General features: G+C 34.2%; 3 protein-coding genes and 1 non-coding gene across 4 annotated transcripts; 1 reads left to right on the top strand and 3 right to left on the bottom strand.

Annotated features, from left to right (window-relative positions):
- Window positions 1-4,524: 4,524 nt before the first annotated feature.
- On the bottom strand, window positions 4,525-6,514 carry LOC148197346 (ras-related protein RABA1f-like). The gene is made up of 2 exons (XM_088092717.1): window positions 6,132-6,514; window positions 4,525-5,118 (listed from the first exon to the last, which is right to left on the bottom strand). The coding sequence occupies exons 1-2, from the start codon at window positions 6,341-6,343 to the stop codon at window positions 4,680-4,682; spliced, it is 651 nt and encodes a 216-aa protein (XP_087948843.1). The 5' UTR covers window positions 6,344-6,514; the 3' UTR covers window positions 4,525-4,679.
- A 4,455-nt stretch (window positions 6,515-10,969) lies between these two features.
- TRNAR-CCU (transfer RNA arginine (anticodon CCU)) lies at window positions 10,970-11,042 on the bottom strand. Its single transcript has one exon. It is a non-coding gene; the product is annotated as a tRNA-Arg (tRNA).
- A 1,145-nt stretch (window positions 11,043-12,187) lies between these two features.
- Window positions 12,188-14,698, bottom strand: LOC124843937 (rac-like GTP-binding protein RAC2). Its single transcript, XM_088092718.1, has 7 exons — window positions 14,369-14,698; window positions 14,193-14,280; window positions 13,886-13,995; window positions 13,681-13,744; window positions 13,501-13,569; window positions 13,320-13,381; window positions 12,188-12,528 (listed from the first exon to the last, which is right to left on the bottom strand). Exons 1-7 carry the CDS (start codon window positions 14,465-14,467, stop codon window positions 12,430-12,432), a joined length of 591 nt encoding a protein of 196 aa, XP_087948844.1. The 5' UTR covers window positions 14,468-14,698; the 3' UTR covers window positions 12,188-12,429.
- Window positions 14,699-18,516: 3,818 nt separating this feature from the next.
- On the top strand, window positions 18,517-19,437 carry LOC148197344 (uncharacterized). The gene has a single exon (XM_088093668.1). The coding sequence runs from the start codon at window positions 18,517-18,519 to the stop codon at window positions 19,435-19,437; it is 921 nt and encodes a 306-aa protein (XP_087949794.1).
- Window positions 19,438-22,504: the final 3,067 nt, after the last annotated feature.

The following is a 22,504-nucleotide window of genomic DNA, read 5'->3' as shown; positions in this document are numbered from 1 at the left end:
AACTTTAATATAATCTAAGTTCATCAATATGTAAAAAATGATTTCACTTTTAATTTAGAAGATTAAAATAATAAATTTATGAGTCAAATGGATTTTAACATGCGAGTGAGTTTGACTTACCAAATATTTATTACATGTTAATGTGAGATTGGGTTGGTATAAATTGAGTTTTTTAAGTATGGGTTAATTTAGACCTGCTCACATAATTCGTGAATTAAATGAGTTTACGGATTGAAGGTGAGTTTGATCATAAGCTACCAACAATACTCTTTACTAGTCTTTTTACCATTTTTTCACAATTTATTTTTTTATAATTATTCACTACTTCTAATTGTGTAGATTGACAATTTAATTTTTTAAATAGTAAAATAATGTTTAATAATATTTAAATAGTTCGAATATTTAATTTATTTGTTTGTCAAATTAGATAAATTATTATAATTTTCAACAACTATAGAAAATAATGTATAATAAAATAAATAAATACATTCATTAATGAGTTGAGTCATACTTAACAATTAATTCACTAGCCTCTAGCATCTGATAAGTCAAGTTGAATTATAAAAAAAAATTTATCACCAAAGGTGAACTGGATAAAAGTAAATCATTTTTAGCTTAACTCATTGTAAATTGAAATTAATTTATGTGTGTCAAATAACTCAATTTTAGCTTAACACATTGTAAATTAATTTATGGGAAGTCGAGTTGACTCGTTATGACATTATATTAATATGATATTTAATCATTCTTATTTTAATTTAATGTGAGATTTAAATTAACTTTAAGATTCTTAAACAATTATTCAAATTTGAGTTGAATTTAAGACATAAGAAAAAAGAAGCCTGAGTGAGTAACAAAATTTGTGGGAAAAATTTGTATGATGTGACATTAATGTAGGTTATTGGAAGCTAATCCAGGAAGACGAATCTAGTTGAAGCAGGATATTTTTTCCAGGAATAGGAAAGCAAGAAGATGCATANTTCTTTTCCGAGGACGAAGACGAACACATTTTACTACAGAGACGAGTTCTCTATACCAATTCAGTGCTCTTTGTCTCTCTGGAACTGACATCAATTTTCACAAGGCATCTCAAATCACCGAAGACGAAAACTGACCAGGTTGCAGATTTTCAACACATAACGTCCCAACCAATAGCCAAATTTGTAGGCTTTTAACACCCAAGTTCTTCTGTTGGTGTTTGGCCCTCTTTAACACGTGCCAACACAGTGTAGAATTCATACCCATATTTTCAATTTCTGGCTAAACTTTTTTTCTTACTGTTCTGAAAGACATGCCTTCTGTACTTTGAGCATATGTTTTACAGGAGGTCCCATCGTTTTTTACTGTTGTGTTGTATTTGTTTCAGATTGAATGTTATTTCAGCCAAGGTCCGTTCATTCATTAGTTAGACACACTACCTTGTTTTTTTAGTTCCTATAAATGCTTTACACATGAGATTTTCCACCCAGTGAAAACTGGAAAAGTGTACCTAAACCATAGGTGATCACCAATAATAGATTAAACAGTCAGTGACTACTGCTGCTGCATTTTAAGTTGGAAATTGTAGATGAAGCCCACAGTTATTTTTATGATGTTGATTGTTTCCTTAGTATGTCATTGCATTTTTTTTATTGTAAAATCGTGAGGTCATTGTCAGAAGTCATTGCCATTTTTTTAGCCGTCCAATTGTCTGCCATTTTCATCAACATTGTTAATCTTTGTCAACCAAAGTCCTGTTTGAGTTTCTGAAGTCTTTTTTGATTTTTTGCATTCAAACAAAATCCTGACGTCACGCTAGTACTGAGTGATGATTATCCATATCTATAAATGTAAAATATCAAACTTTACACGCTACTTTTGGTATTATCTTTGTTATGATTAAATGAAGTGGTTTTGATTTATTCTGAAGTAGGTTTAGCTTCTTCTATTTCTGATGAGTAAAATATTGAAATAGATAGAGACTACCCTCATGCACCAACGCATTGGTAAAAGTGGTGTCATGCGAGACATAGACAGTTTAAAAATAATGTTATGTCATTAAAATTATTGTCTAAACCTTCTACGCAAGTCCTCAAGTTGCCTCTTCATCTTTTTGATTTCAGCACCTCTAACTAATATAAAATAATTCTCAAGTAATTAACTTTCCACTGTAATTATTTAATAAAGAATAGATTGTTAGCTAAACTTCTATATAGTTTAGATTTGAATTGAGTTTTATCACAAACATTTTAAACTCTTGCATTTATGTGAATTTTATTGTATTTTTAATTTTAGAGCATTTTATATCTCTCTGAGAGTTTTCTCTAATTTTAAATGATTTAATGGCGTGAAATGAATGAACACTAACATAATTTCGCATTGAACTAAATGCATACTTCCTTTACTTAATTACACAGGTCGCTATTTTTTATTTTTTTTACTTATGCACATCTTGTCATTGAGTTTCGAATTTTCCCATTTAGCTTTCCAATATAAACACAGAATATCTTCCTTAAATATGTCAAATTTTCGACCACGTAAGCTAGGTAACTTCATACAACTTAAATCAATGAAATTCAATGATACTTTTGAAAGAAAAACTCAGAAACAATATTACTTGATAATGCACTGTTTTAAATATCATAAATGAGCATTTAATATTGTTTGTATTGTTCTTTGATATTTTCTCCCAATTAGGATCAATCCAAAAAGAAAGCTTTAAGAATGTTTTTTAAAATATCTCACATAATTAAAAGAGACTAAGTGACAAGAAGTGCAAAATTCTAAGAGAGGAAAATATCTAGCATAGCAATTTTAAAAGATACATCATAGTTAAGAAGAAGTCTCACTCACAATGTCTCCATGTTATATGAGAGGATTATTCCTAGTGGATGATTAAAGTGCATATGTACATTAAACTCACACTCTATAATTCATGGAACATCATAACAAAATGTGCTATTATTGTATTGAGACTCGATGTAGAATAGTTACAAGAATACTACAACATTCATGTAGTTACTCAACAAAGTCAAATGTTATATGCTTTTTCTAAAAATAAATAAACAATTCATATAAGTTGAAAATTATTATGGAGATATGATAATTTATACGTACCAACTATGAAGGATATGAAGATGAAGATGTCCAATTCATAAAATTTATTACTCTCGCCATGCAATATGAAAGTCTCACCATTATGGAGGTTGAGACTCTAAACAACATTTTTAAATGTAGATTCTACTTAATAAATTGGAAATATTAGGACATACCTCTTAGACACAAATCAACTTAAGATATTAAATATTTTTTTATACTCTAATAGTCTCACATTGCTTAATAATCATGATCATATATAATTCACATACACATTTCTCCTTTAATCATTTGATATACTTTTTAAGACAAAAATCTTGAGAAAATTATATGTTTTAAAGTCTATCAATACTTTAAATATAATTATTGATTCTAACATGCCAACTTGAGATTTGAACAAATATGTTTAATGTGTGGTAACCCAAAACTATAACTAACCCAATAGGGTATGTAACTTGAAGACATATTGATATAAGATGGACTCTTAGATATTCTAATGGTTCATGAAGTTTTTCTTTAGGTCAAATTCAACAAAAATAAATGCATATAAAGTTTTGGAGATTCAAGCAAACAAGAGAAAAAAAAATTGTTGTCCTAAGGAAAGATGTTCTACTACAGTAACAGGAAGAAAAATAGTTTAATGTTATTTTGAAAAGATTCTACCAAGATAATACAACTTAGAAGAAAAAAAAGCGAATCTGTATCCTTTGACACATAGAAAGTGAAACTGAGATAACAGTTCTTAAAATATTCTTCTTCTTCTTCGTTTCTTGCTTCTTTTTCCTTTTCCTTTTCTTCTTCATCTTAAAAAAAATGGAAAATTGAGCTTACCTTCCTTTAAATTACACACTCCCTTTTATATTACAACATACACTCACTTATACCTCATTTATACTTTTAATAAAATAAATAAATGACAAATAAACTTATATTCGTAGATATTATTCAAATTTGTTTAAATGTTAATGGAGAATACTCATATTAATAAGATATTAGTATCATTATGAGTAATATCTGACTGTTTAAATCAAATACAAAATGATAATATTTATCTTACTCTTATCCTCATACTTTAAAATTAGTAAAACACTTTATTTTTATTTGGTATTCTATTTTAATATTTTTGCAATTATATTTATAATATAATTTTGAAAAAAGACATTTTGTGTGATTTTCATAAAATACATAAACAAAATATTTAATAATTTAATTTAATATTTTATAATTTAGTGCAAAGAAGAAATATAATTTTTATAATAATTTGAGAACTGAAATCATATTTAATTTTTTTTTAACTTTTATCAATAAAAAATATTAAAAACCAAAGTTAAAATTCACCAAATTTTCAAGGACTATCAAACAGTTTAAACCTGTATTATTTTTTGATCATGTAACTCTGTTTTCTTTATCGATCACCATGTCCAGATAAATAAGACAGAAGAAGGAAGATATTTGAATATAGAAAACCTGTATTATGATCAAAATGAAGGGCTGTTGATGTGAATAGTATGCGTGAGCAACCAAAAATTGAAGAAAATAAAACAATGGGTCGACAGAACATCCTGTTATAGTGCATAATCAACGCCTTTTGTATATCAAACAAACTATGTGGAACAGCATCCACTCTTTTTAACAGCTGAAACATCCTCTTTGGTTCCAAGAACAATGGTTTCCCCTTTGGGCAAGGATGTTGCATGAGATTCATCCACTGTCTCAAGTGTTTTCCTACTCACAACATTGTATATCTGAGTCAGCACTTCTGTAAAAGCACTGTCCACATTCAAGGACTCAAGGGCAGAGGTTTCCATGAAGAATATCTTCTCTTTTTCTGCATATTCTTTGGCTTCATCAGTTGACACTGCACGCAAATGTCGAAGATCTGCCTTGTTTCCCACCAGCATCACCACAACATATGCTTCTGTGTGGTCCCTAAGCTCCTTCAACCATCTCTCAACGTTCTCAAACGTCACGTGTCGAGTTACATCGTACACAACCAAAGCACCAACTGCTCCTCGGTAATATGCACTTGTAATAGCACGATATCTGTGGTAAGGTAAACAGAAAAAGGACTTTTAGTTTTCATTTACCAGTCACAAATCATAGGAAATGTAAGGTTCAGGAATAGTCATATATACAGATTTATGGAGTTTAGATTAGCAAGTACAACGTGGTAGATTTGAAAATAAAAACATTGCAAGTTTATCAGTCTAAGACTTTTGTACAATGTGTTGACCAAATTCAATTGCAGTATTTGGCAGATGAAAATATACTAAAGAATGTTGTTAAATCGCACTTCTTATACCAGTAGTAAATTTAAGTAATCTGCTAAGAATCACTTAATTATGTATTTGATTAAATTAGAACTTCGTGCTCCTAAAATAATAGAGGACCCTGCATTTAACTGGTCAATGACAGAGGACTCTGCATCTCTTCATTTCAACAAAGATTTTATATACAAAGATTAACAACACGTGGAAATCAAATCACTTGTCTCCTTTTCAATGAGAAAATATTGTCGTTCTAGATTTTTGCAGAGAATTTTGCACGCATTCACACATATGGCAATTTTAGAATTGTTGGATCAAGATCGGATCACTAATATTTCATCAAGATAAATCAGCATTGCAATACACATTAGGAATGTGAGTTGTCCACTCTCGATATGCTTCGCGTTATGTAAATAAATATCCAGCAATTCCGGAGAAAAAGGTGTTATTTTTCAATTGAAAAGATAAAGAAAGAGACACGTGATCCCAATCCAAATCTATGCATGTTTCGTAGATAGAACAACAGATCCTGTCAGACAAAGAAACCCTGACAAATTGAACAAACTAAAACTTTTTCACGTCTTGAAAACCTTCCCTGACCAACAGCAACCATATATTACAGCACACAGTCAAATCAGGCCTCAGTTCTTCGATCAGTGACCTGATCACACGATCAAAACCAAGAACCCCACAAAGATCCAACTATTCAAATGCAAAACTAAGACAACCCATCAAGATTAAATCAAAGCAAGAATGACATGCATATCGAGAAAGCGCAAAAGGTGAGACCTTTCTTGGCCGGCGGTGTCCCAGATTTGAGCCTTGACGAGTTTGCTATCGACGGGGACACTGCGGGTGGCGAATTCGACGCCGATGGTGGATTTGGTCTCCAAGCTGAACTCGTTTCGCGTGAATCGAGATAAGAGGTTGGACTTTCCAACGGCAGAATCACCGATGAGGACGAGCTTGAACAAGTAGTCATAGTCTTCGTCGGCACCCATTGAGTTTGGGTGAAGGAAAAGCAATGGAGGGTGAAAGAAAGGAAATTGATTTCAGGGAGTAAACGGGTGAGTTTATTATATGTTGTAAATTGCTGAGCATTGTGGTTATAGCAGACACGGATGGAGAGAGAGAGAGAGGTGTATGTGTAGCGTGTACGAGGAAGGTAGGCTTTGGCTGTTGGAGGGAGAAGTATTCAAAATGACTCTTCTCCTACTTTCCTACGTTTTTCTTCAATATTATAATAATAGTAATATAATAATAATAATAAAATCACCTTTCAATTTAAAATTACCATATTTTTTGATATAAAATAGTTTTATGACCTTCGTTCACACTGATATTATGAGGATGGCATAACTCCATCTTGTTGGAAAAAAGAGCATTGTGGTTGAAGTGTAGGCTTTGGAGGAAAACAAGACCTGGATTCTTACTTCTTTATCTCGAGGAAAGAAAGTCATTAGTTGCAAATCACTTTTTTTTTAAGTAAAATATAAGGAAGAGAGACTTGTAAATTTCTAAAAGTTTACACAAATATTAATTTTGTTGCTAAAGATTTTACTTAAATTAAAGAAATAATAGACTGTATGAAAATATTTAACTCATTAGTAAAATTACTATTATAATATATGTCAATTTTTCTATGAATACATTAATAAAACATATTTTTCATCTTTAAAGCCAGCGTTAGTGTTGGTTTAGTTTTTTTTTTAATATATAAAATTACGGACTATTTAAATTTTATAAAAATTATGAAAATACCAGCTATGATGTCTTCACACGATTTCAATTGATGGAGTATTACATTTATATGATTTTTGTTTCAATCAATACATTCTCAACTCAGAAGTCGTTGAAGAACTGATAACTTCTAATTTTAATAAAAAGTTGTCTAAGTACAATATATATAACCGAATTATCATAAGTTTAATTGAAACACATTTTGTAATTGAAATGATCTCATGAAACTTAAAAAAGAAATATGAAAATTTTAGTGAAGTATGTGAAGAGGTCGATGGAACATGTGATGAACTTAGTAGAATTGTTTTATAAAAATTAAAAAAATATTTTATTCTTAAACAACTTTTTATTGAAATTAAAATTGTAAGTCCTCTAATTATTTTCACCGAGCTTTTCATATGCTTAACTAAACTCTTCACATATGTTTACCGAGCTCTTCACTTGTCTATCGAGTTCCAAGTTGACCGCATGTTGAATGATACACACAGAAAAAATCATCTAAAAATATACAACTTCTTCATTTCAAGTTATTCTATCTCATATAACTTGTTTTTCAATAATTATTTTAAAATTTACCTATTATTGTAATTTTGGAACATATTTATCTATTTTAATAAAAAAACATATCAATTTAGATAATATTATTAAAGTTATTTTTGTAATTACCATACTTATCTATTTTAATAAAAAAACCGTGTCAGTTTAGATAATATTATTAAAGTGTATGTTTTAAAACTCACACTTCAATTATGATTTTACTTTTTAAAAACATCTCAAAATATTAAAAAAAGATATATTTAAGTTAAGTTTCTAAATAATAATGTTTTTGATAAATATAAGTAATATTTTTGAGAATAGAGTTTTGTTTTTGGATGAAAAAGATTGTTGTTCTTTTCGCCATATCATGAAGGCTCGTACCATTAACAGGTTGGTTGACTCCCAAATCCTATTGCATATACGTTTATATTAATATGTATAGTTTTAAAATTAATTTATTATAATTAACATAAAAAACTATAATTTAAAAAAATAATTATAAATTCTGTATTGTGTTGTTTGAAGGAACTAAATATTTAACAAATTGCAATTTAAGTTTTGAACATTTACAAGTTATAATAATAATTGAATAGTTTAACATAAGTAAAAATAAAAATTCTCTCAAATCATAATTCTAGAAGTATTAATTAAGAGATAAAAAGTATTCACGTGATTAAACATGTTTTTAATGTGTATACAAACTAGAGGTACTCTTTAAGAGATAAAAAATATTTATATAATTAAATATATTTTTAGTATATATAGTTATTATCATTATTATTATTATAATTAAATTCAGTGGACCAATGGTGAACTCACAAATCTCTAATTTGAGTTTGTCCTGACATTACGTTTTTAGTGGACTAAAGGTTATAAACAGACTAATGTAACCATTTTTGTAGTCTCTATCATTTACAAAAAAAAAATTTAAAAAATTATATATCATTATTTCACTTACCTTTTTTTATAAATATTAAATTATTTGAAAGTATAATTAATCTTTGACTCTAATTCTAAGGTTAAAATACATGAGTTAAAGTTAATGTTCAAAATAAAAATAAATATATTACCCTTTCCTGTTCATCAGTTCAATTAATTATTCATCTGTCATTTATTTTTATTTTTATTTTATTTTAATTCAGTCTCACTAAAATGGTAATAAATAACAAAGTTTAGAAATTAGAATGCATTAAATTATTAAGTCCGAGAATATCATTAATTAATTAATTATATTGATTGAAAAGACCATTGAAAAGTTATCGAAAGTTCAAGGCACATAAATAATAACTTTTTATTAATTAATATATTAATATAGTATATACAAATTGATAAATATGTATGGAATAAGGATATGTCTCTGAAATTTTCATCTCCAAGGTAGGTTTAATTAAACTATTTCATAAATAGTTTTAAGAGAGAAGAATAAAATAAGTTTTTTCTTAAACTAAAATTAGTTTACATATTTAGATTAGTTAATAAGTTAAAAATAATGTATATTAGTTATTGATCACTTTGGCAATTGCTAATATTTTGATTTTTTCTAAAATACTAAGATAATTATTAATTTACTATCTCAAACTTTTGATCTAGTCAATAACTAGTCCGAGTTTTAAAATACTGTTTATTTTTTTAAAATATAATGATTGAAACTTATATGTATATCGACTTTTACTTCTTTTAGATCAGTTTCATGAATTTCACTAGTTCAAAAAATATCCCATTCATTAAAGTCAATATTTTCACTACAGGTTAAAACTGAAAAAAAAAAAATCTGCTTTAATGATAATAGATTCGATGATTTATAAATTTTTGTTATTCCGTTTATTAACACAAATTTAACTATTACCAAAACAAATGAAAAATAACAAACAGATGACAAATTTTTAGTGATAGTTTTAAGAGATTTTGTTGATATTTTTTGTTGTTCAGTAATAAAGTTTAAAATCTTTATTAATATAATAAATATATGTTATTATGAAATGTTAATATTAATATTTTCAAATTCTATAATTAAAAAGACTTAATAAATTTCATAGTACCGTATTATCTAGTGTATACCTAAATTCACCAACGGTCGACGGGTACCACGGACGATAGATTGTTGACCCATCTTACGATCGCAATGTCACGATCGCAGGAGTAGCGAACACTTCTTAACGTCAATCGTTTGTTGAGGTCGACACCCATTTTGTTGAGGTCGACATACTGGTAGTCGACATACTGGTAGTCGACAAGCCAGCAACGATGTCCCGACATGTATCGCTCGCACGACGTTTCATATGTTTATGTCGACACAAACAGTGGTCGACATATAGTGAACGATATCATAGTAAACGGTTCAGCAGTTAAGAATAAGCAGTTACAAATATTAGCTCACGCCACGAATCACGCCACGAATCACGCAAGTATTTGACTCAGTATCAAACACGACCTAGCAGTTACAACTTTCAAGTAGTCCACTTCGGTAAACTGTCCGGATTTCCAGGTAAACGGTTTATTTTCCTGTTTTAAATATACAAAGCACACCAGAAAAAAGGTACGTTTTCCCCTTAGAGAAATTAAGAGAGAGAAATTACTCTTCTTCTTGATCACTTTGAACCAAAAGATTCAGGTGACCCCTTTTCTGACTTGAGCGTCGGAGTGCCTTTGTAGGTACCCAGCCCACCTTTTCCCAAGGAACAGAACATAAAGAGAGGAAGGAAGCATTGTGACAGACAACGTAAAGAGAAGCAGTTCAGTTTTGTTAGGTTTATATCTCGGCCTCCACATCTCTACTGAAACATTTAGTATCTCTATTAAACCGATTAAAAACAAATAATATTATTTTAATACGTTCTTTTTAATATAAAAGTAAATCCATTTACGTATCTAAGTTCAGGTTCATAGCTATAGAAAACTTCTGCAACATTTTGTGACGCGTAGAAGGAGAAACTTTATCCATCTGATCGCATAATAATAGTGTTATACTTTTCTTTCATGAATCGGTCGTAACTTTTGAATTCAAAATACTACTATTCTACGGTATTGATTCATCATAAAATATTCATCATTTTCATTTCACATTCAAGACGAAAAAGAAAGCTTAGCTAAGCCATTGATGTGTCACGAAAACCTGCTTCCAAGTTGAAATCCAAGTTCGTCACAATCACTTTTCCGCAATGTTGATCCAGCCAGAGAGAACAACATTTTTCTGCTTATTCTTTTGGTTACACCAATCATATTTGTTAGAGTCTGATTCTTTTAGACGTAAAAGTTATTATAATATTTTTTATTTACGTGGATAAAAATATAATTTAATATATTCCTTATTGTTAATAAAATAAAATCAATTTATAAACATAAAATTAAATCGCGCCAGGTAGGGGTCGAACCTACGACTTTCTGCTTAGGAAACAGACGCTCTATCCACTGAGCTACAGGCGCTTGGATGTTAGTACGCTCTTTCAAAAAGATTATATTTTTACTTTTGTATAAAATAAATGAGAGAGACAAGAAAATGAAAAATAATGATGCAGGCCCTATCATTTTCACCGCTCATTCTCCATATATCAGCATTTAAAATTTTGTAGCTTAGAGTAATTAAGATTTATATATTTCAATATTTGTAAAAGAGTTAGGTATTTTTATGTGATACATTGAGTGAGATATCATTTGATATTTTATTCTCAATTTGATTTCACAAGGTGACAACCAATATGTTATTTTGTATGTCATGTTAGCGGATTAACTTTGTTAATGACATCATCCATACAAAAAACTAATGCAAAAGATAGATAAATCTTATATATCTAGATATTTTAATGCCAATATTTTATAAATAAACTAGAAAGTAACCTATGTCTTCAAATATTAAGACTATTCAATTCATGATAAACAAAAATCATAAATAATAATAATAAGTAAAATAACAATTCAAAAATTTGAGGAGTATAGTTGAAATTTCTTTTTGCTATTTCATATTGTATTTCATGATACAATGATAGAAAGAAAAAAATAATGATGATAAAGTTGATAATATAAAAGTTGGATTGTTTTCAAGTTGGTGTGCATGTATATATTATTCTCTTGCATTTTGATGTGTTGTGAAATAAGTTGGTGAGTGAGGTTGCTTTTTGTGGGGAACAAGAATGATGAAGATAGAAGTAATAGACATTTTAGTACCTAAATAAGTAAGCTTTTGATGATGAATTAATGTAGGATGTACAAGACACCAATGCCAACCAGACCAAAGTAGACTTTGCTTGCACCTGGTCCTCCCTATATATATATATATATATATAAGTAGTTCAATCAATATAGATAACTGATAACTAAGAAGGAACAATCACAGCAATAACTTGACATGATGTTATTGCTTTTTATGTGAATTCAGACTTGAAAATCAATAATGATTCTAGCTACTTAACTTTTTGGTCCCGGTTAAACATAAATGACAAAGGTAGTACACAACTATGGTTATTGCAGCTGGTGAAGGATTTGATTAACGGTTAACGACAAAAGTCATGATAGGAAGTTTAACCATAAGTTAGAGGAGAGAACAGTGCTAAGAAAAACAAACAAGTTGAGCGGCGCAGCAGTGATGATTAATGCTATTATTATACTTTCTCATCACAAAATTTATCTTTAATTGTATATGTAGAGTGCATTGGATCATCATTTGGATCCACCAACAAGAAAATATATGAGAAAACGGAAAGAGGGTAGAGGGTGGAATACATTTGTTTCAAAAGGTCAATGCAGAAAGAGAGAAAGGAAAACTTAGAAGAAGGTTACACGAATGTTACAGATGCAAATCAAACATGTACTCCGATTAAAGGAAAACGCAGGATCTGTTCTTCTTTCGTTTTTTCTTTGGCTTTGGTGGCTGTAAAACAACCTTGATTGCAGCATCAAACACAGCCTTCACATTCTGAAATGTTGCAGCATAGACATCAGATTAGGCTAAAATTGTGTACTTTCTTTCAAGCATGTTGCACAAGTTGATACATTATTAATTAACTTTAATAATGCCATACACTATCAGACAAATGATGCTGTGTATTGTTTACCAAATTCAATGTCTTGGAGAAAGATATTTCACAAACAAATTTTAGAAAACAAAAATAATTCACAAGAGTGGTCTGACATCTGCAGCAAAATGACTAAAGTGCTATGGTTACTATACAGTTACGTTAAAAAATGTTTGCACTGTATATATATACATTTTATCATTGATAGAGACTTTTTTAGGTTAAATGATCTATTAAAATGAAGTTGATACTCTTTTGTTTGTGGAACCACTTTTCTACCGTTTAAGCCTCTACACACACACACAGAGATATATATATATATATATATATATATATATATATATATATATATATATATATATATATATTTGTTAAAACATTGTATTGTCTCCATTAGTTACATAGTATATGTTGATGACTAGATATTTGTCCTTGGTTAGATGGTGCAAAAGTGGCTAAAATAAATGCTGTGGACAAATTGGTTTTGAATATCCTAATGTGGTCAATATTGAAACTATAATTGGTACATGTTCTGCTATAACAATCTCCCTATGATAACTTAACCGATTATCCCGTAAGTTAAACAATTTGGTACGATTTTATATTGAATCTGCAAGAGGACCCTTTTAATGCAATTTGCTTAGAATGTATCTAAAATTTTGTCTATCTATAAGCACTGAAAAATCAGAACCTGCTGAGTCTTTGAGCTGCATTCTATGTACACAGCAGCACCAATCGCCTTCTTCAGCTCTTCTCCCTGCTAAACATTTACAGCATTCAGGTGTACTGAAAACAAAACCAGAAAAAAAAAACAAAAATTCTGTGCCACGGACAAGAAAATGGTCTTTGTTAGAACATAGAACATGAGTGACTTGCCTGGACAGTAGTTATAGGTGTGGCTCCGGGATGATCAATCAAATACTGCCTGTCTTCCCTCAAGTCTGCAGCAAATTATAAGATCACCTTAACTAAGAGATGATTGCACAGATGAACTTGTATGTAGCTTAAATAATACCAAAATATGAATTAATTTTCATAGTATTAGCTGATACCAAGTTTGGTTCCCACAAGTACAATTGGCACAGTTGGGGCATAATGTCTCAGCTCAGGAATCCACTGCATAAAATGGGTCTAGTGTCAGATTCTATTGGCAAGAATTATACCATATCACAGTTCACAGACACATTTGTGATGTTATGTGTCAGTAGGTGTAAATGTGTCATCACAGAGGGAGAATTAAGAGGCTTGTAGAAGAACCTTCTTAGAGATATTTTCATAGCTGGCTCTACTGAGGAGGGAAAATGCCAGCAAAAACACATCAGCTCCTCTATAGCTCAAAGGCCTAAGCCTGTTGTAGTCCTCCTGTCCTGAATTTATGAAGCTACAGTAAATGAGTAAGGGATGGAAAAACAGTAGCTATATCAGGAATTAAGGAGTTTAATTTCATCAATATCTACTTTTAGTGAACAAAACCTTCTTTTCACCAAAATATGTAAACTATGCACATTACAGTAAAAGTATACAACTGCTTGGTGATATAGTAACTAGAAGTTTTGTTACATACCAGCAGTGTCCCATAATCCCAGGTTAATTGTGCTTCCATCAACCACCACATTTGCACTGAAGTTGTCAAACACTGTAGGCACATAGTCCTGGTTTTTTTTGCAGAAAGAAAAAGTGAACTTTTCTATTGACCAAGCACAGGACATTCAAACAGCTAAAAATCATGCATTGCCATACCGTGGGAAAAGTGTTGCTGGTGTAAGAGATGAGCATACAGGTTTTTCCCACGGCTCCATCTCCCACAGTAACACACTTGATGAATCTTGCAGTACTCATTTTCAAGTTCCTGTGGTTTCCTCACCTCACATCACATGAAATCTCCCTTTAGCATTCCATTGCTCTCATGACTTTGAGTTGCTTAGCTTCTTTCAATTGAGGAATTGGAACTAAAAATGAAACAATGCAGAGAAATGGTTAGAAAGAAGGGTGAGAAGGTTAGAAGGGTCAATTTGAATTTTGAAAAGAAATGGAGGGATGATCAGCATTTAATAAGCCAAGTCCCTCAGCACCAACTTTAGTGACCCTCTTTTATCTTGTCCATTATTGCATTTGGCTTTCTGTTTCTTTAAGGGGAAGGCCAGAGCAGCAAAAGAGTTGTTTGGTGCAGTAGTGGTGTTTGTTGGTTAAGTATTGTACAAGGGAGAGAGTGAATAATTAGTATTTAGAACATAAGCATTCATTATCAACATTACGTTAGTCTGAATGGAATGCACTCATATTTTCAAAGATAAAAAAACGTAGTTCAATAAAAAAAACTTCATTAAAAGTTGTTAGTCATGTTTTGGATACTTGAATAGTTAATAAAGCTGATAAATATTTTATTGTAAAGAACAAAAGAAGATAGGCATTGCTGGGGTAATGGCTACAGCAGAAATAATGTTCCAAATGAGAATCATTAATTACAATTGGTGAAAAAGAAAAGTAGATGGTAAAAACTGAAAGTTTGGACATTACCAAACCAAAAGCATGGTATGAAGTTGCACTATGGTGCCGTAAAGCGACACAGACTCCAAATATTGGACAAAGTGGAAGTGGGTGGATGAGTTTGACACTATAGTATGGAAAAAATTATTGATTTTCCAAGTCACCCTGACACTGATCAAATGATGAATCAACGTTCTGTTCTTGGCCTTGGTGGATCTATCCACATCTTTATTGGGTGGTTAGTACTATTGAAGACCCACCAATGTGTTCTTATTTTCATCAGCAAAGCAAACTTTTTGACTTTTAATAATTCTATGTATTCATTAATAATATGTAATTCAGCGCAGTATAATTGAGCACCAACTGTGATTTCATTCATTTGTAAGCAACTAGGATTTTTCTTTTCTTTTTCCAAAAATAAAAGAGAACGATTCCTATCACTGCCAAGTAAAAGCTGTATCTGGTAGTCAAATGTAAACCTCAGTAATGCAAAACTACAATACCATTTGATTCTACAACCTTTTTTCCCTCTTGGTTTGCCTTTCTTTTCACATTCTCCTATGTCTTGGAGTTTGTGATTTTTTACTCTTTTGCTTAATTTTCATGCGCGTCTGACCAACTCACTTGAAGTTAGCTTTAACATGTTGAATGCATCATCATGTGAATAGAGTTTCCTTAAGCAACAGCTCCAATAACCAGGGCTTTAACATGACGATTTAGTATGAAAAAAACTTAGTTCAACCCTGTTTTGCAGGGTAACTACATTACTTTTTAATATTTCTCATGACAACCTCAGCACATATATCTGCCATAATAAAAAGGGACAAATCATGTCCCAGCTGAAAATTTAAGCTTTCAATCTGCAAAGCAATATTTGGAATCATTAGTCTGTAAACAGCAATTGTTATTTATTAGATTCAAATATAGTAGAATTTTGGCAGTATAATAAAATACTTTTATACAGTTTTAAAAATCAAAACCTAAATTAAGGAAAAAAAATTCTACAAATGAATTTGCCTTTCTGAGTTAAGTGATCCAATTTGACATTTGGGAATAACTATCTGCTTGTAAACAAGTGTACTACTAATCAACCCAGTTTCAGGATAGCTGTGTAACAGGTTATCTAGCCTTTTAAAGAATAATAAGAATTTTACTTCATTGAAATTATTGAATGGAGACCTTTTGTACACAAGATTCAATGTTTCATGTAAGTTTGTAAACTGATATAAAAAGAAACTGTAAAATTTGATATTCTATTGAATTTGTACTTTATGTATAGTAACATGCTTGTTTTTATTCTCTTAAAACTTAATTGCACTATATTGTATTGAATGAGTAAAACTCTCTGTATAAATCAAATAAACAAAGTTAATTTCAGCTACAACAAATTATAATAACATTTATATTGAACTTTTAGTAATATGTTTATAGTCATCCGTGAGGTCTTATTTGATCAAAGTTGATATGATTCACGATTTTGTGGGTATTAGTAATTTCTCCATTTAGAAAAGCATAACATTTTTTCTTTTTGATTAGACAGATGATAGCAAATTATAAAGCTTATTAATTTGCCTCATTTCAAGAACATGCCTCTATGATTACTTCCATGACTGTCATTATAAAGTAACACAAACAGCCACCAAAAGTTTAACAATCAACAACCTATATAATTACAGGAATCCAGATAAGTAATCAAAAATAAAATTATCAAGGACAATTGTTATTATATATTATTTTAAACGACAAAAGAAAATTAAAGCATATTTGAATGAACATAAAGGACAACAGTTTTTGAGTCACTTCCCCAATATCAGATGTTGATAGGCCTCTACTGGTATATAGTAGAAGGAAAACCGGTACACATACCGCCACACAACCTAACTGCCAAGGCAGTTAGAGTGGGTAGTTAGGAGGTTTGTATATAGGGGCTGAGAGGGTAGGTTGAGGGGTTAGCGAAGTAAATACTATTGGTTGTCAGGAATGTGTATCCTGATCGGGAGAGGTTAAGCTCTCTGCATTGTATCTTTGACTGTTTGATGAATGAAGAATCATTGTTTTCAGTACTCTTGTGTTGTGTTTGAGTGAAGAGAAGTGAGTACATTAGGTTCTTGATTAACGAACCTAACATTTGGTCCGACCTGCCGGATACAAGGAGGAGAGGAATCATCCATGGGAAGCCAGACGGAGGGAAGACTGGACAATTTGGAGATGACGGTGGAGGGAATCAAAGAGGAGACAGTGGCGATCAGGCGCGATATACAGCAACTGATAAAAGGGATGGGTGGAGGCCACAATAATCAAGGGGGTGGCTCGGATGGAAGCAGCAGTTCAGTGAATGAGAACCAAGTAAGGTACGACAACGGGGGAATTCCCCAAAACTGGCGAAAAAGGGTCGAGTTACCTTCGTTTGAAGGAGTGGAACCACATAGCTGGATTAACCGGGCAGAACGATTCTTTGATATTCAAAAGGTGGCAGAGGAAGATAAGGTAGAACTGGCGTACATCAGTATGGAGGGGAGCGCGAGTTACTGGTTCAAATATTGGAGAGAAAAGACCAAGAACCGTTCTTGGACGGGTCTGAAGGCGGGACTGATTAACCGCTTTGGAGGTGGGTTTAGGGGCACCGTATACGAACAATTAGCCACATTAAGGCAAGGAGGCACGGTGGAGGAATACGTTAGGAGCTTTGAGATGCTATTGGGACAGACCCAGGGGTTATCGGAGGAGTTGATATTGGGGTTCTTCCTAGCTGGGTTACAGGAAGAGATAAAAGGGCAAGTGCGAATCCAAGATCCCCAAGGTTTCATGATTGCGGTAAGGGTTGCGAGGGACGTGGAAGACGCAATGAACCGCGCACGGGGTGTAGTCTGGCACGGAGGAAGGGTGAATCCGATGAGTGTACGAGCTTCTTCAACGATCGTTAGGGGAGACGGGGATAGTAACTCTGCAAGTCGGTCCAGTGGGGTAGAGGGAGGAGGAGCTAGCAGACAGGAGGGGTCGTCAATGGCCAGTAACACCAACGTGAGGGGGAATACGATTATCGGAGGCGGAGGAGGAGGCAGAATGGTACGAAACTTACCATACCCGGAGTACCTGAAAAGGAGGGCAGAAGGGAGATGTTTCCAATGTGAGGGCCCTTTCACTCCAGGTCATCGGTGCTCAGAGAAAAACCTGAGGGTCTTATTGTTGGCGGAGGACGAGGGGAAGAATCGGAGGAAGTCGCAGGCGAGGAGACGAAATCGATGGAGCTCTCGGCATGTTCCGCGGAGGGGTTAACGCCGCCAAAGACGATGAAGTTGACAGGATTAATCCAGGAAAAATGAGTAGTGATCCTCATTGACAGTGGGGCCTGTCACAACTTCATTAGCTGGAGAGTGGTTGAGGAGTTGGAGCTGCCAGTGATGGATACGCCATCGTATACTGTAAGTTTGGGTGATGGGCATAAGAAAGTGACAAGGGGGAGATGCGAGAAAGTTCGAATAAGTTTGGGCGTCACTACGGTGGAAGAAGAGTTGTATGTGTTTGAATTGGGGGGTGTGGAAGTCGTCTTGGGAATTGCCTGGTTGGCTAAACTAGGAGAAGTGGTGATCAATTGGAGGGAGATGTCGACGAGGTTTGGAGTGGGGAACGAGAAGATAACTATTCGGGGGGACCCCACCTTATCTCGACAACTGGTGGAACCCAGAGAATTATGGAAGATAATGGATGGTGACTCATGGGTGCTCGTATGGGAGTTAGGTGTAATGGAACAGGAAACAGGGGGTGAGGTGGCGCGCGATTTGACAGCGACACAGGTAGTGGAATTACGAGCTGTTCTGCAAGCCCACGGACGCGTGTTCCAGGAGAGAGAAGGGTTGCCTCCTAGTCGTAATTTGGAGCTTAAAATAGTACTGAAAGAAGGAACAAATCCTATAAATGTCCGGCCATATAGATATCCATATCTAATGAAAGAAGAGATTGAGAAGCAAGTTGCAGACATGCTGAAAGCGGGTATTATAAGACCCAGTCAGAGCCCGTACTCAAGTCCAGTCATTTTGGTAAAGAAGAAGGACGGGAGCTGGCGGTTTTGTGTGGATTACTGGGCTCTGAACAAAGCCACGGTTCCGGATAAATTTTCGATCCCAGTTATTGAGGAATTGCTGGATGAACTCAAGGGGGCCAGATATTTCTCCAAACTGGATTTGAAGGCCGGCTATCATCAGATAAGGATGGGCGTCGCGGTATCTCGAAGACGGCTTCGAACCACCAAGGCCACTTCGAGTTCTGGTGATGCCATTTGGGCTAACAAATGCGCCGACCACCTTCCAAAGTGCGATGAATGATTTAATGGCAGTTTATTTGAGGAAGTGGGTGCTCGTCTTCTTCGACGATATTCTGGTTTACAGCTCCACTTGGAACGAACATCTGACGCATTTGAAGATGGTGTTGCAGCTACTGGAACAGCACGGGTGGGTTGCAAATCCAAAGAAATGTGAGTTTGGAAGCGACGGGTCCATTATCTGGGTCATCAGATTTCGGAGCAGGGGGTGGAATGGACCAAGATAAAATTAAGGCAATCGTAGAATGGGGAGCACCGAAAAACTTGAAAGCTTTGAGAGGCTTCTTGGGTTTGACCGGTACTATAGAAGATTTGTGCAGAGATATGGGGACTAGCCAGACCATTAACTGAGTTGTTAAAAAAGGGAAGTATGAGTGGACGGAGAAAGCCGAAACAGCCATGGCAGCCCTGAAGGCCGCTATCACATCTGCACCAGTTTAGTACTACCTGATTTTACTCAAGAGTTTCACCTTGAGTGCGATGCTTCAGGGGAGGTGTTGGTGCGGTCTTGATGCAAAACCGGAAGCCCATTGCGTTTTTTAGCCGAGCTTTGTCAACAGGATCTCTGACAAAATCCATTTATGAAAGGAATTAATGGCTTTGGTGATGGCATTCAACACTGAGGCCGTATCTGTTGGGGAGAAAGTTTGTGGTGCATACAATCAGCGCAGCCTTAAATATCTGTTGGAGCAGAGGATTACAACTTATAGTCAGCAAATTGGGATAGCCAAATTGATGGCTATGATTTTGACATAGTGTACAAACCGGGGAGTGCAAATAAAGTCGCGGATGCCTTGTCTAGAAAGGGTGAAGGGGATGTGGAGGAGCTAGAGATGAGCACTATATCCCGACCTTATTGGCATGATTTCCAAGACGTTTTGAAGGAAGTAGAGGCGGATGACACACTCAGAATCATCGAAGATGTAAGAAGGGATCCGAATACACACGCGGCCATACATTGGAGAATGACCGCTTGCATTATAAGGGGAGGTTTGGTTTTGTCGGCCAATCCAGCTGGATCCTAGATTGTTAGCTGAATTTCACGTGACAACACTGGGGACATTCGGGAGTATTTCGAAACATATAGGAGAAATCGCTCAATCCTTATATTGGGTGGGAATGAAAAAACGGTGACCGAATTGTGGCTGCGGTGCGTGATCTGCCAACAACATAAGTATCTGGCTGCATCACCCCAAGGGCTATTACAAACCACTGCCCATTCCGCAGGCTATTTGGGAGGAGGTGAGCCTAGATTTTATTGTTAAGCTGCCCAAAGTCTCAGGCTTTGACGCTATCTTAGTGGTGGTAGATAGATTGAGTAAGTATGGCCACTTTTTTTTTTTTTTTTTTGGCTTTCGCGTTGAGACATCCTTATTCAGCACGTACAGTGGCAGAGACGTTCACTCAAGAGGTAGTCCGACTACATGGGATTCCTACATCGATTGTAAGTGATAAGGACCCTCTATTTCTCAGTATATTCTGGAGGGAACTCTTTAAACTGCAGGGTACCCAGCTCAAAATGAGTACAGCATACCATCCAGAAACGGATGGTCAAACAAAGGTGGTGAATAGGATTCTTGAGGGGTATTTGAGGTGTTTTTGTTCCGAGAACCCAGGGGATGGAAGACGGTTTTACCTTGGGCAGAGTACTGGTACAATACCAATTATCAGGCTGCAGCGAGATGTTCCCCTTTTGAGATTGTGTATGGACGTTCCCCACCAGCGTTGAGTCGATTTATTCCAGGGGAAACAACTGTTGAAACGGTGGCGCAGGATTTGATTAATCGTGATGAAGCGCTGCGGCAATTGCAGCAACATCTTAAGCAAGCGCAGGAGGCTATGGTACACCAGGAAAATAAAAAGAGGAGGGAAGCGGATATTCAGGTGGGCGACTGGGTTTATTTGCGGATCAGGCCCCACAGGCAGACTTCCATGCCAACACGTTTACATCCTAAACTTGCAGCACGTTATTTTGGGCCTTTCTAGGTGTTACAACAGGTGGGCAAGGTTGCTTTTCGTCTACAGTTGCCCGAGACAGCTAGGATTCATCCGATCTTTCACGTGTCTCAGTTAAAGAAAGCGGTGGGGGAGCACAGAGTGGAAAAGGAATTGTCGAGGGAGCTGCAAGTCGAGGGGCCCATGTTTTGGCCTGTGCGAATTTTGGACAGGAGGCAACGGTAGTTGGGTGAAGTTGCAGTCCCCCAAGTCCTGATAGAGTGGCAAGAAGGAGGCCATGAGGGAGCGACCTGGGAAGATGTGGCTACCATTCAGGAACAGTATCCTGAATTCAACCTTGGGGACAAGGTTGTTTTAGGCGAGGGGGGTATTGATAGGCCTCTACTGGTATATAGTAGAAGGAAAACAGGTACACATACCGGCACAACCTAACTGCCAAGGCAGTTAGAGTGGGTAGTTAGGAGGTTTGTATATAGGGGCTGAGAGGGTAGGTTGAGGGGTTAGCGAAGTAAATACTATTGGTTGTCAGGAACGTGTATCCTGATCGGGAGAGGTTAAGCTCTCTGCATTGTATCTTTGACTGTTTGATGAATGAAGAATCATTGTTTTCAGTACTCTTGTGTTGTGTTTGAGTGAAGAGAAGTGAGTACATTAGGTTCTTGATTAACGAACCTAACAGATGTTGCTTAGTTAATCAGATAAAAATTACATCAATAGTACATAATATATTATATTTATTAAAATGATTTCATTACTTTTGTGGTGTGAGGTACAAATGACAATTGGGTCATTTCGGAATAAGGTATTTTAGTCTTATGCTAAGGTTAGAGGATTTTATGATGCTAGACTCAATGACGATTGAGCAACAAGTTCAAATACAGATTAAGACTTTAGGTTCAATGTTGATTACGGTAATGGATTTAATGGGAATCAAGTTATAACAGAGAAAAGTGATAGTGAAGGAAAGACATTCAAAATAAGGTAGTGGAGTTAATTGGAGGTGTTTCAGGTGTAGAGGTGAAATTTCACTTAAAATAATTTTTGTATTGTGTATTTCAATGTAGTTCTTTCTGTGTTGGAGTAATCTATTCACCAACAAATCATGGATACATGTT

Source organism: Vigna umbellata, chromosome 6, assembly GCF_029865625.1.
Source record: "Vigna umbellata cultivar VRB3 chromosome 6, Vumbellata_1.0, whole genome shotgun sequence".
Taxonomy (NCBI): domain Eukaryota; kingdom Viridiplantae; phylum Streptophyta; class Magnoliopsida; order Fabales; family Fabaceae; genus Vigna; species Vigna umbellata.
The sequence above is the reverse complement of the archived record's forward strand: the minus strand, read 5'-3'. Positions and strand labels throughout refer to the sequence as shown.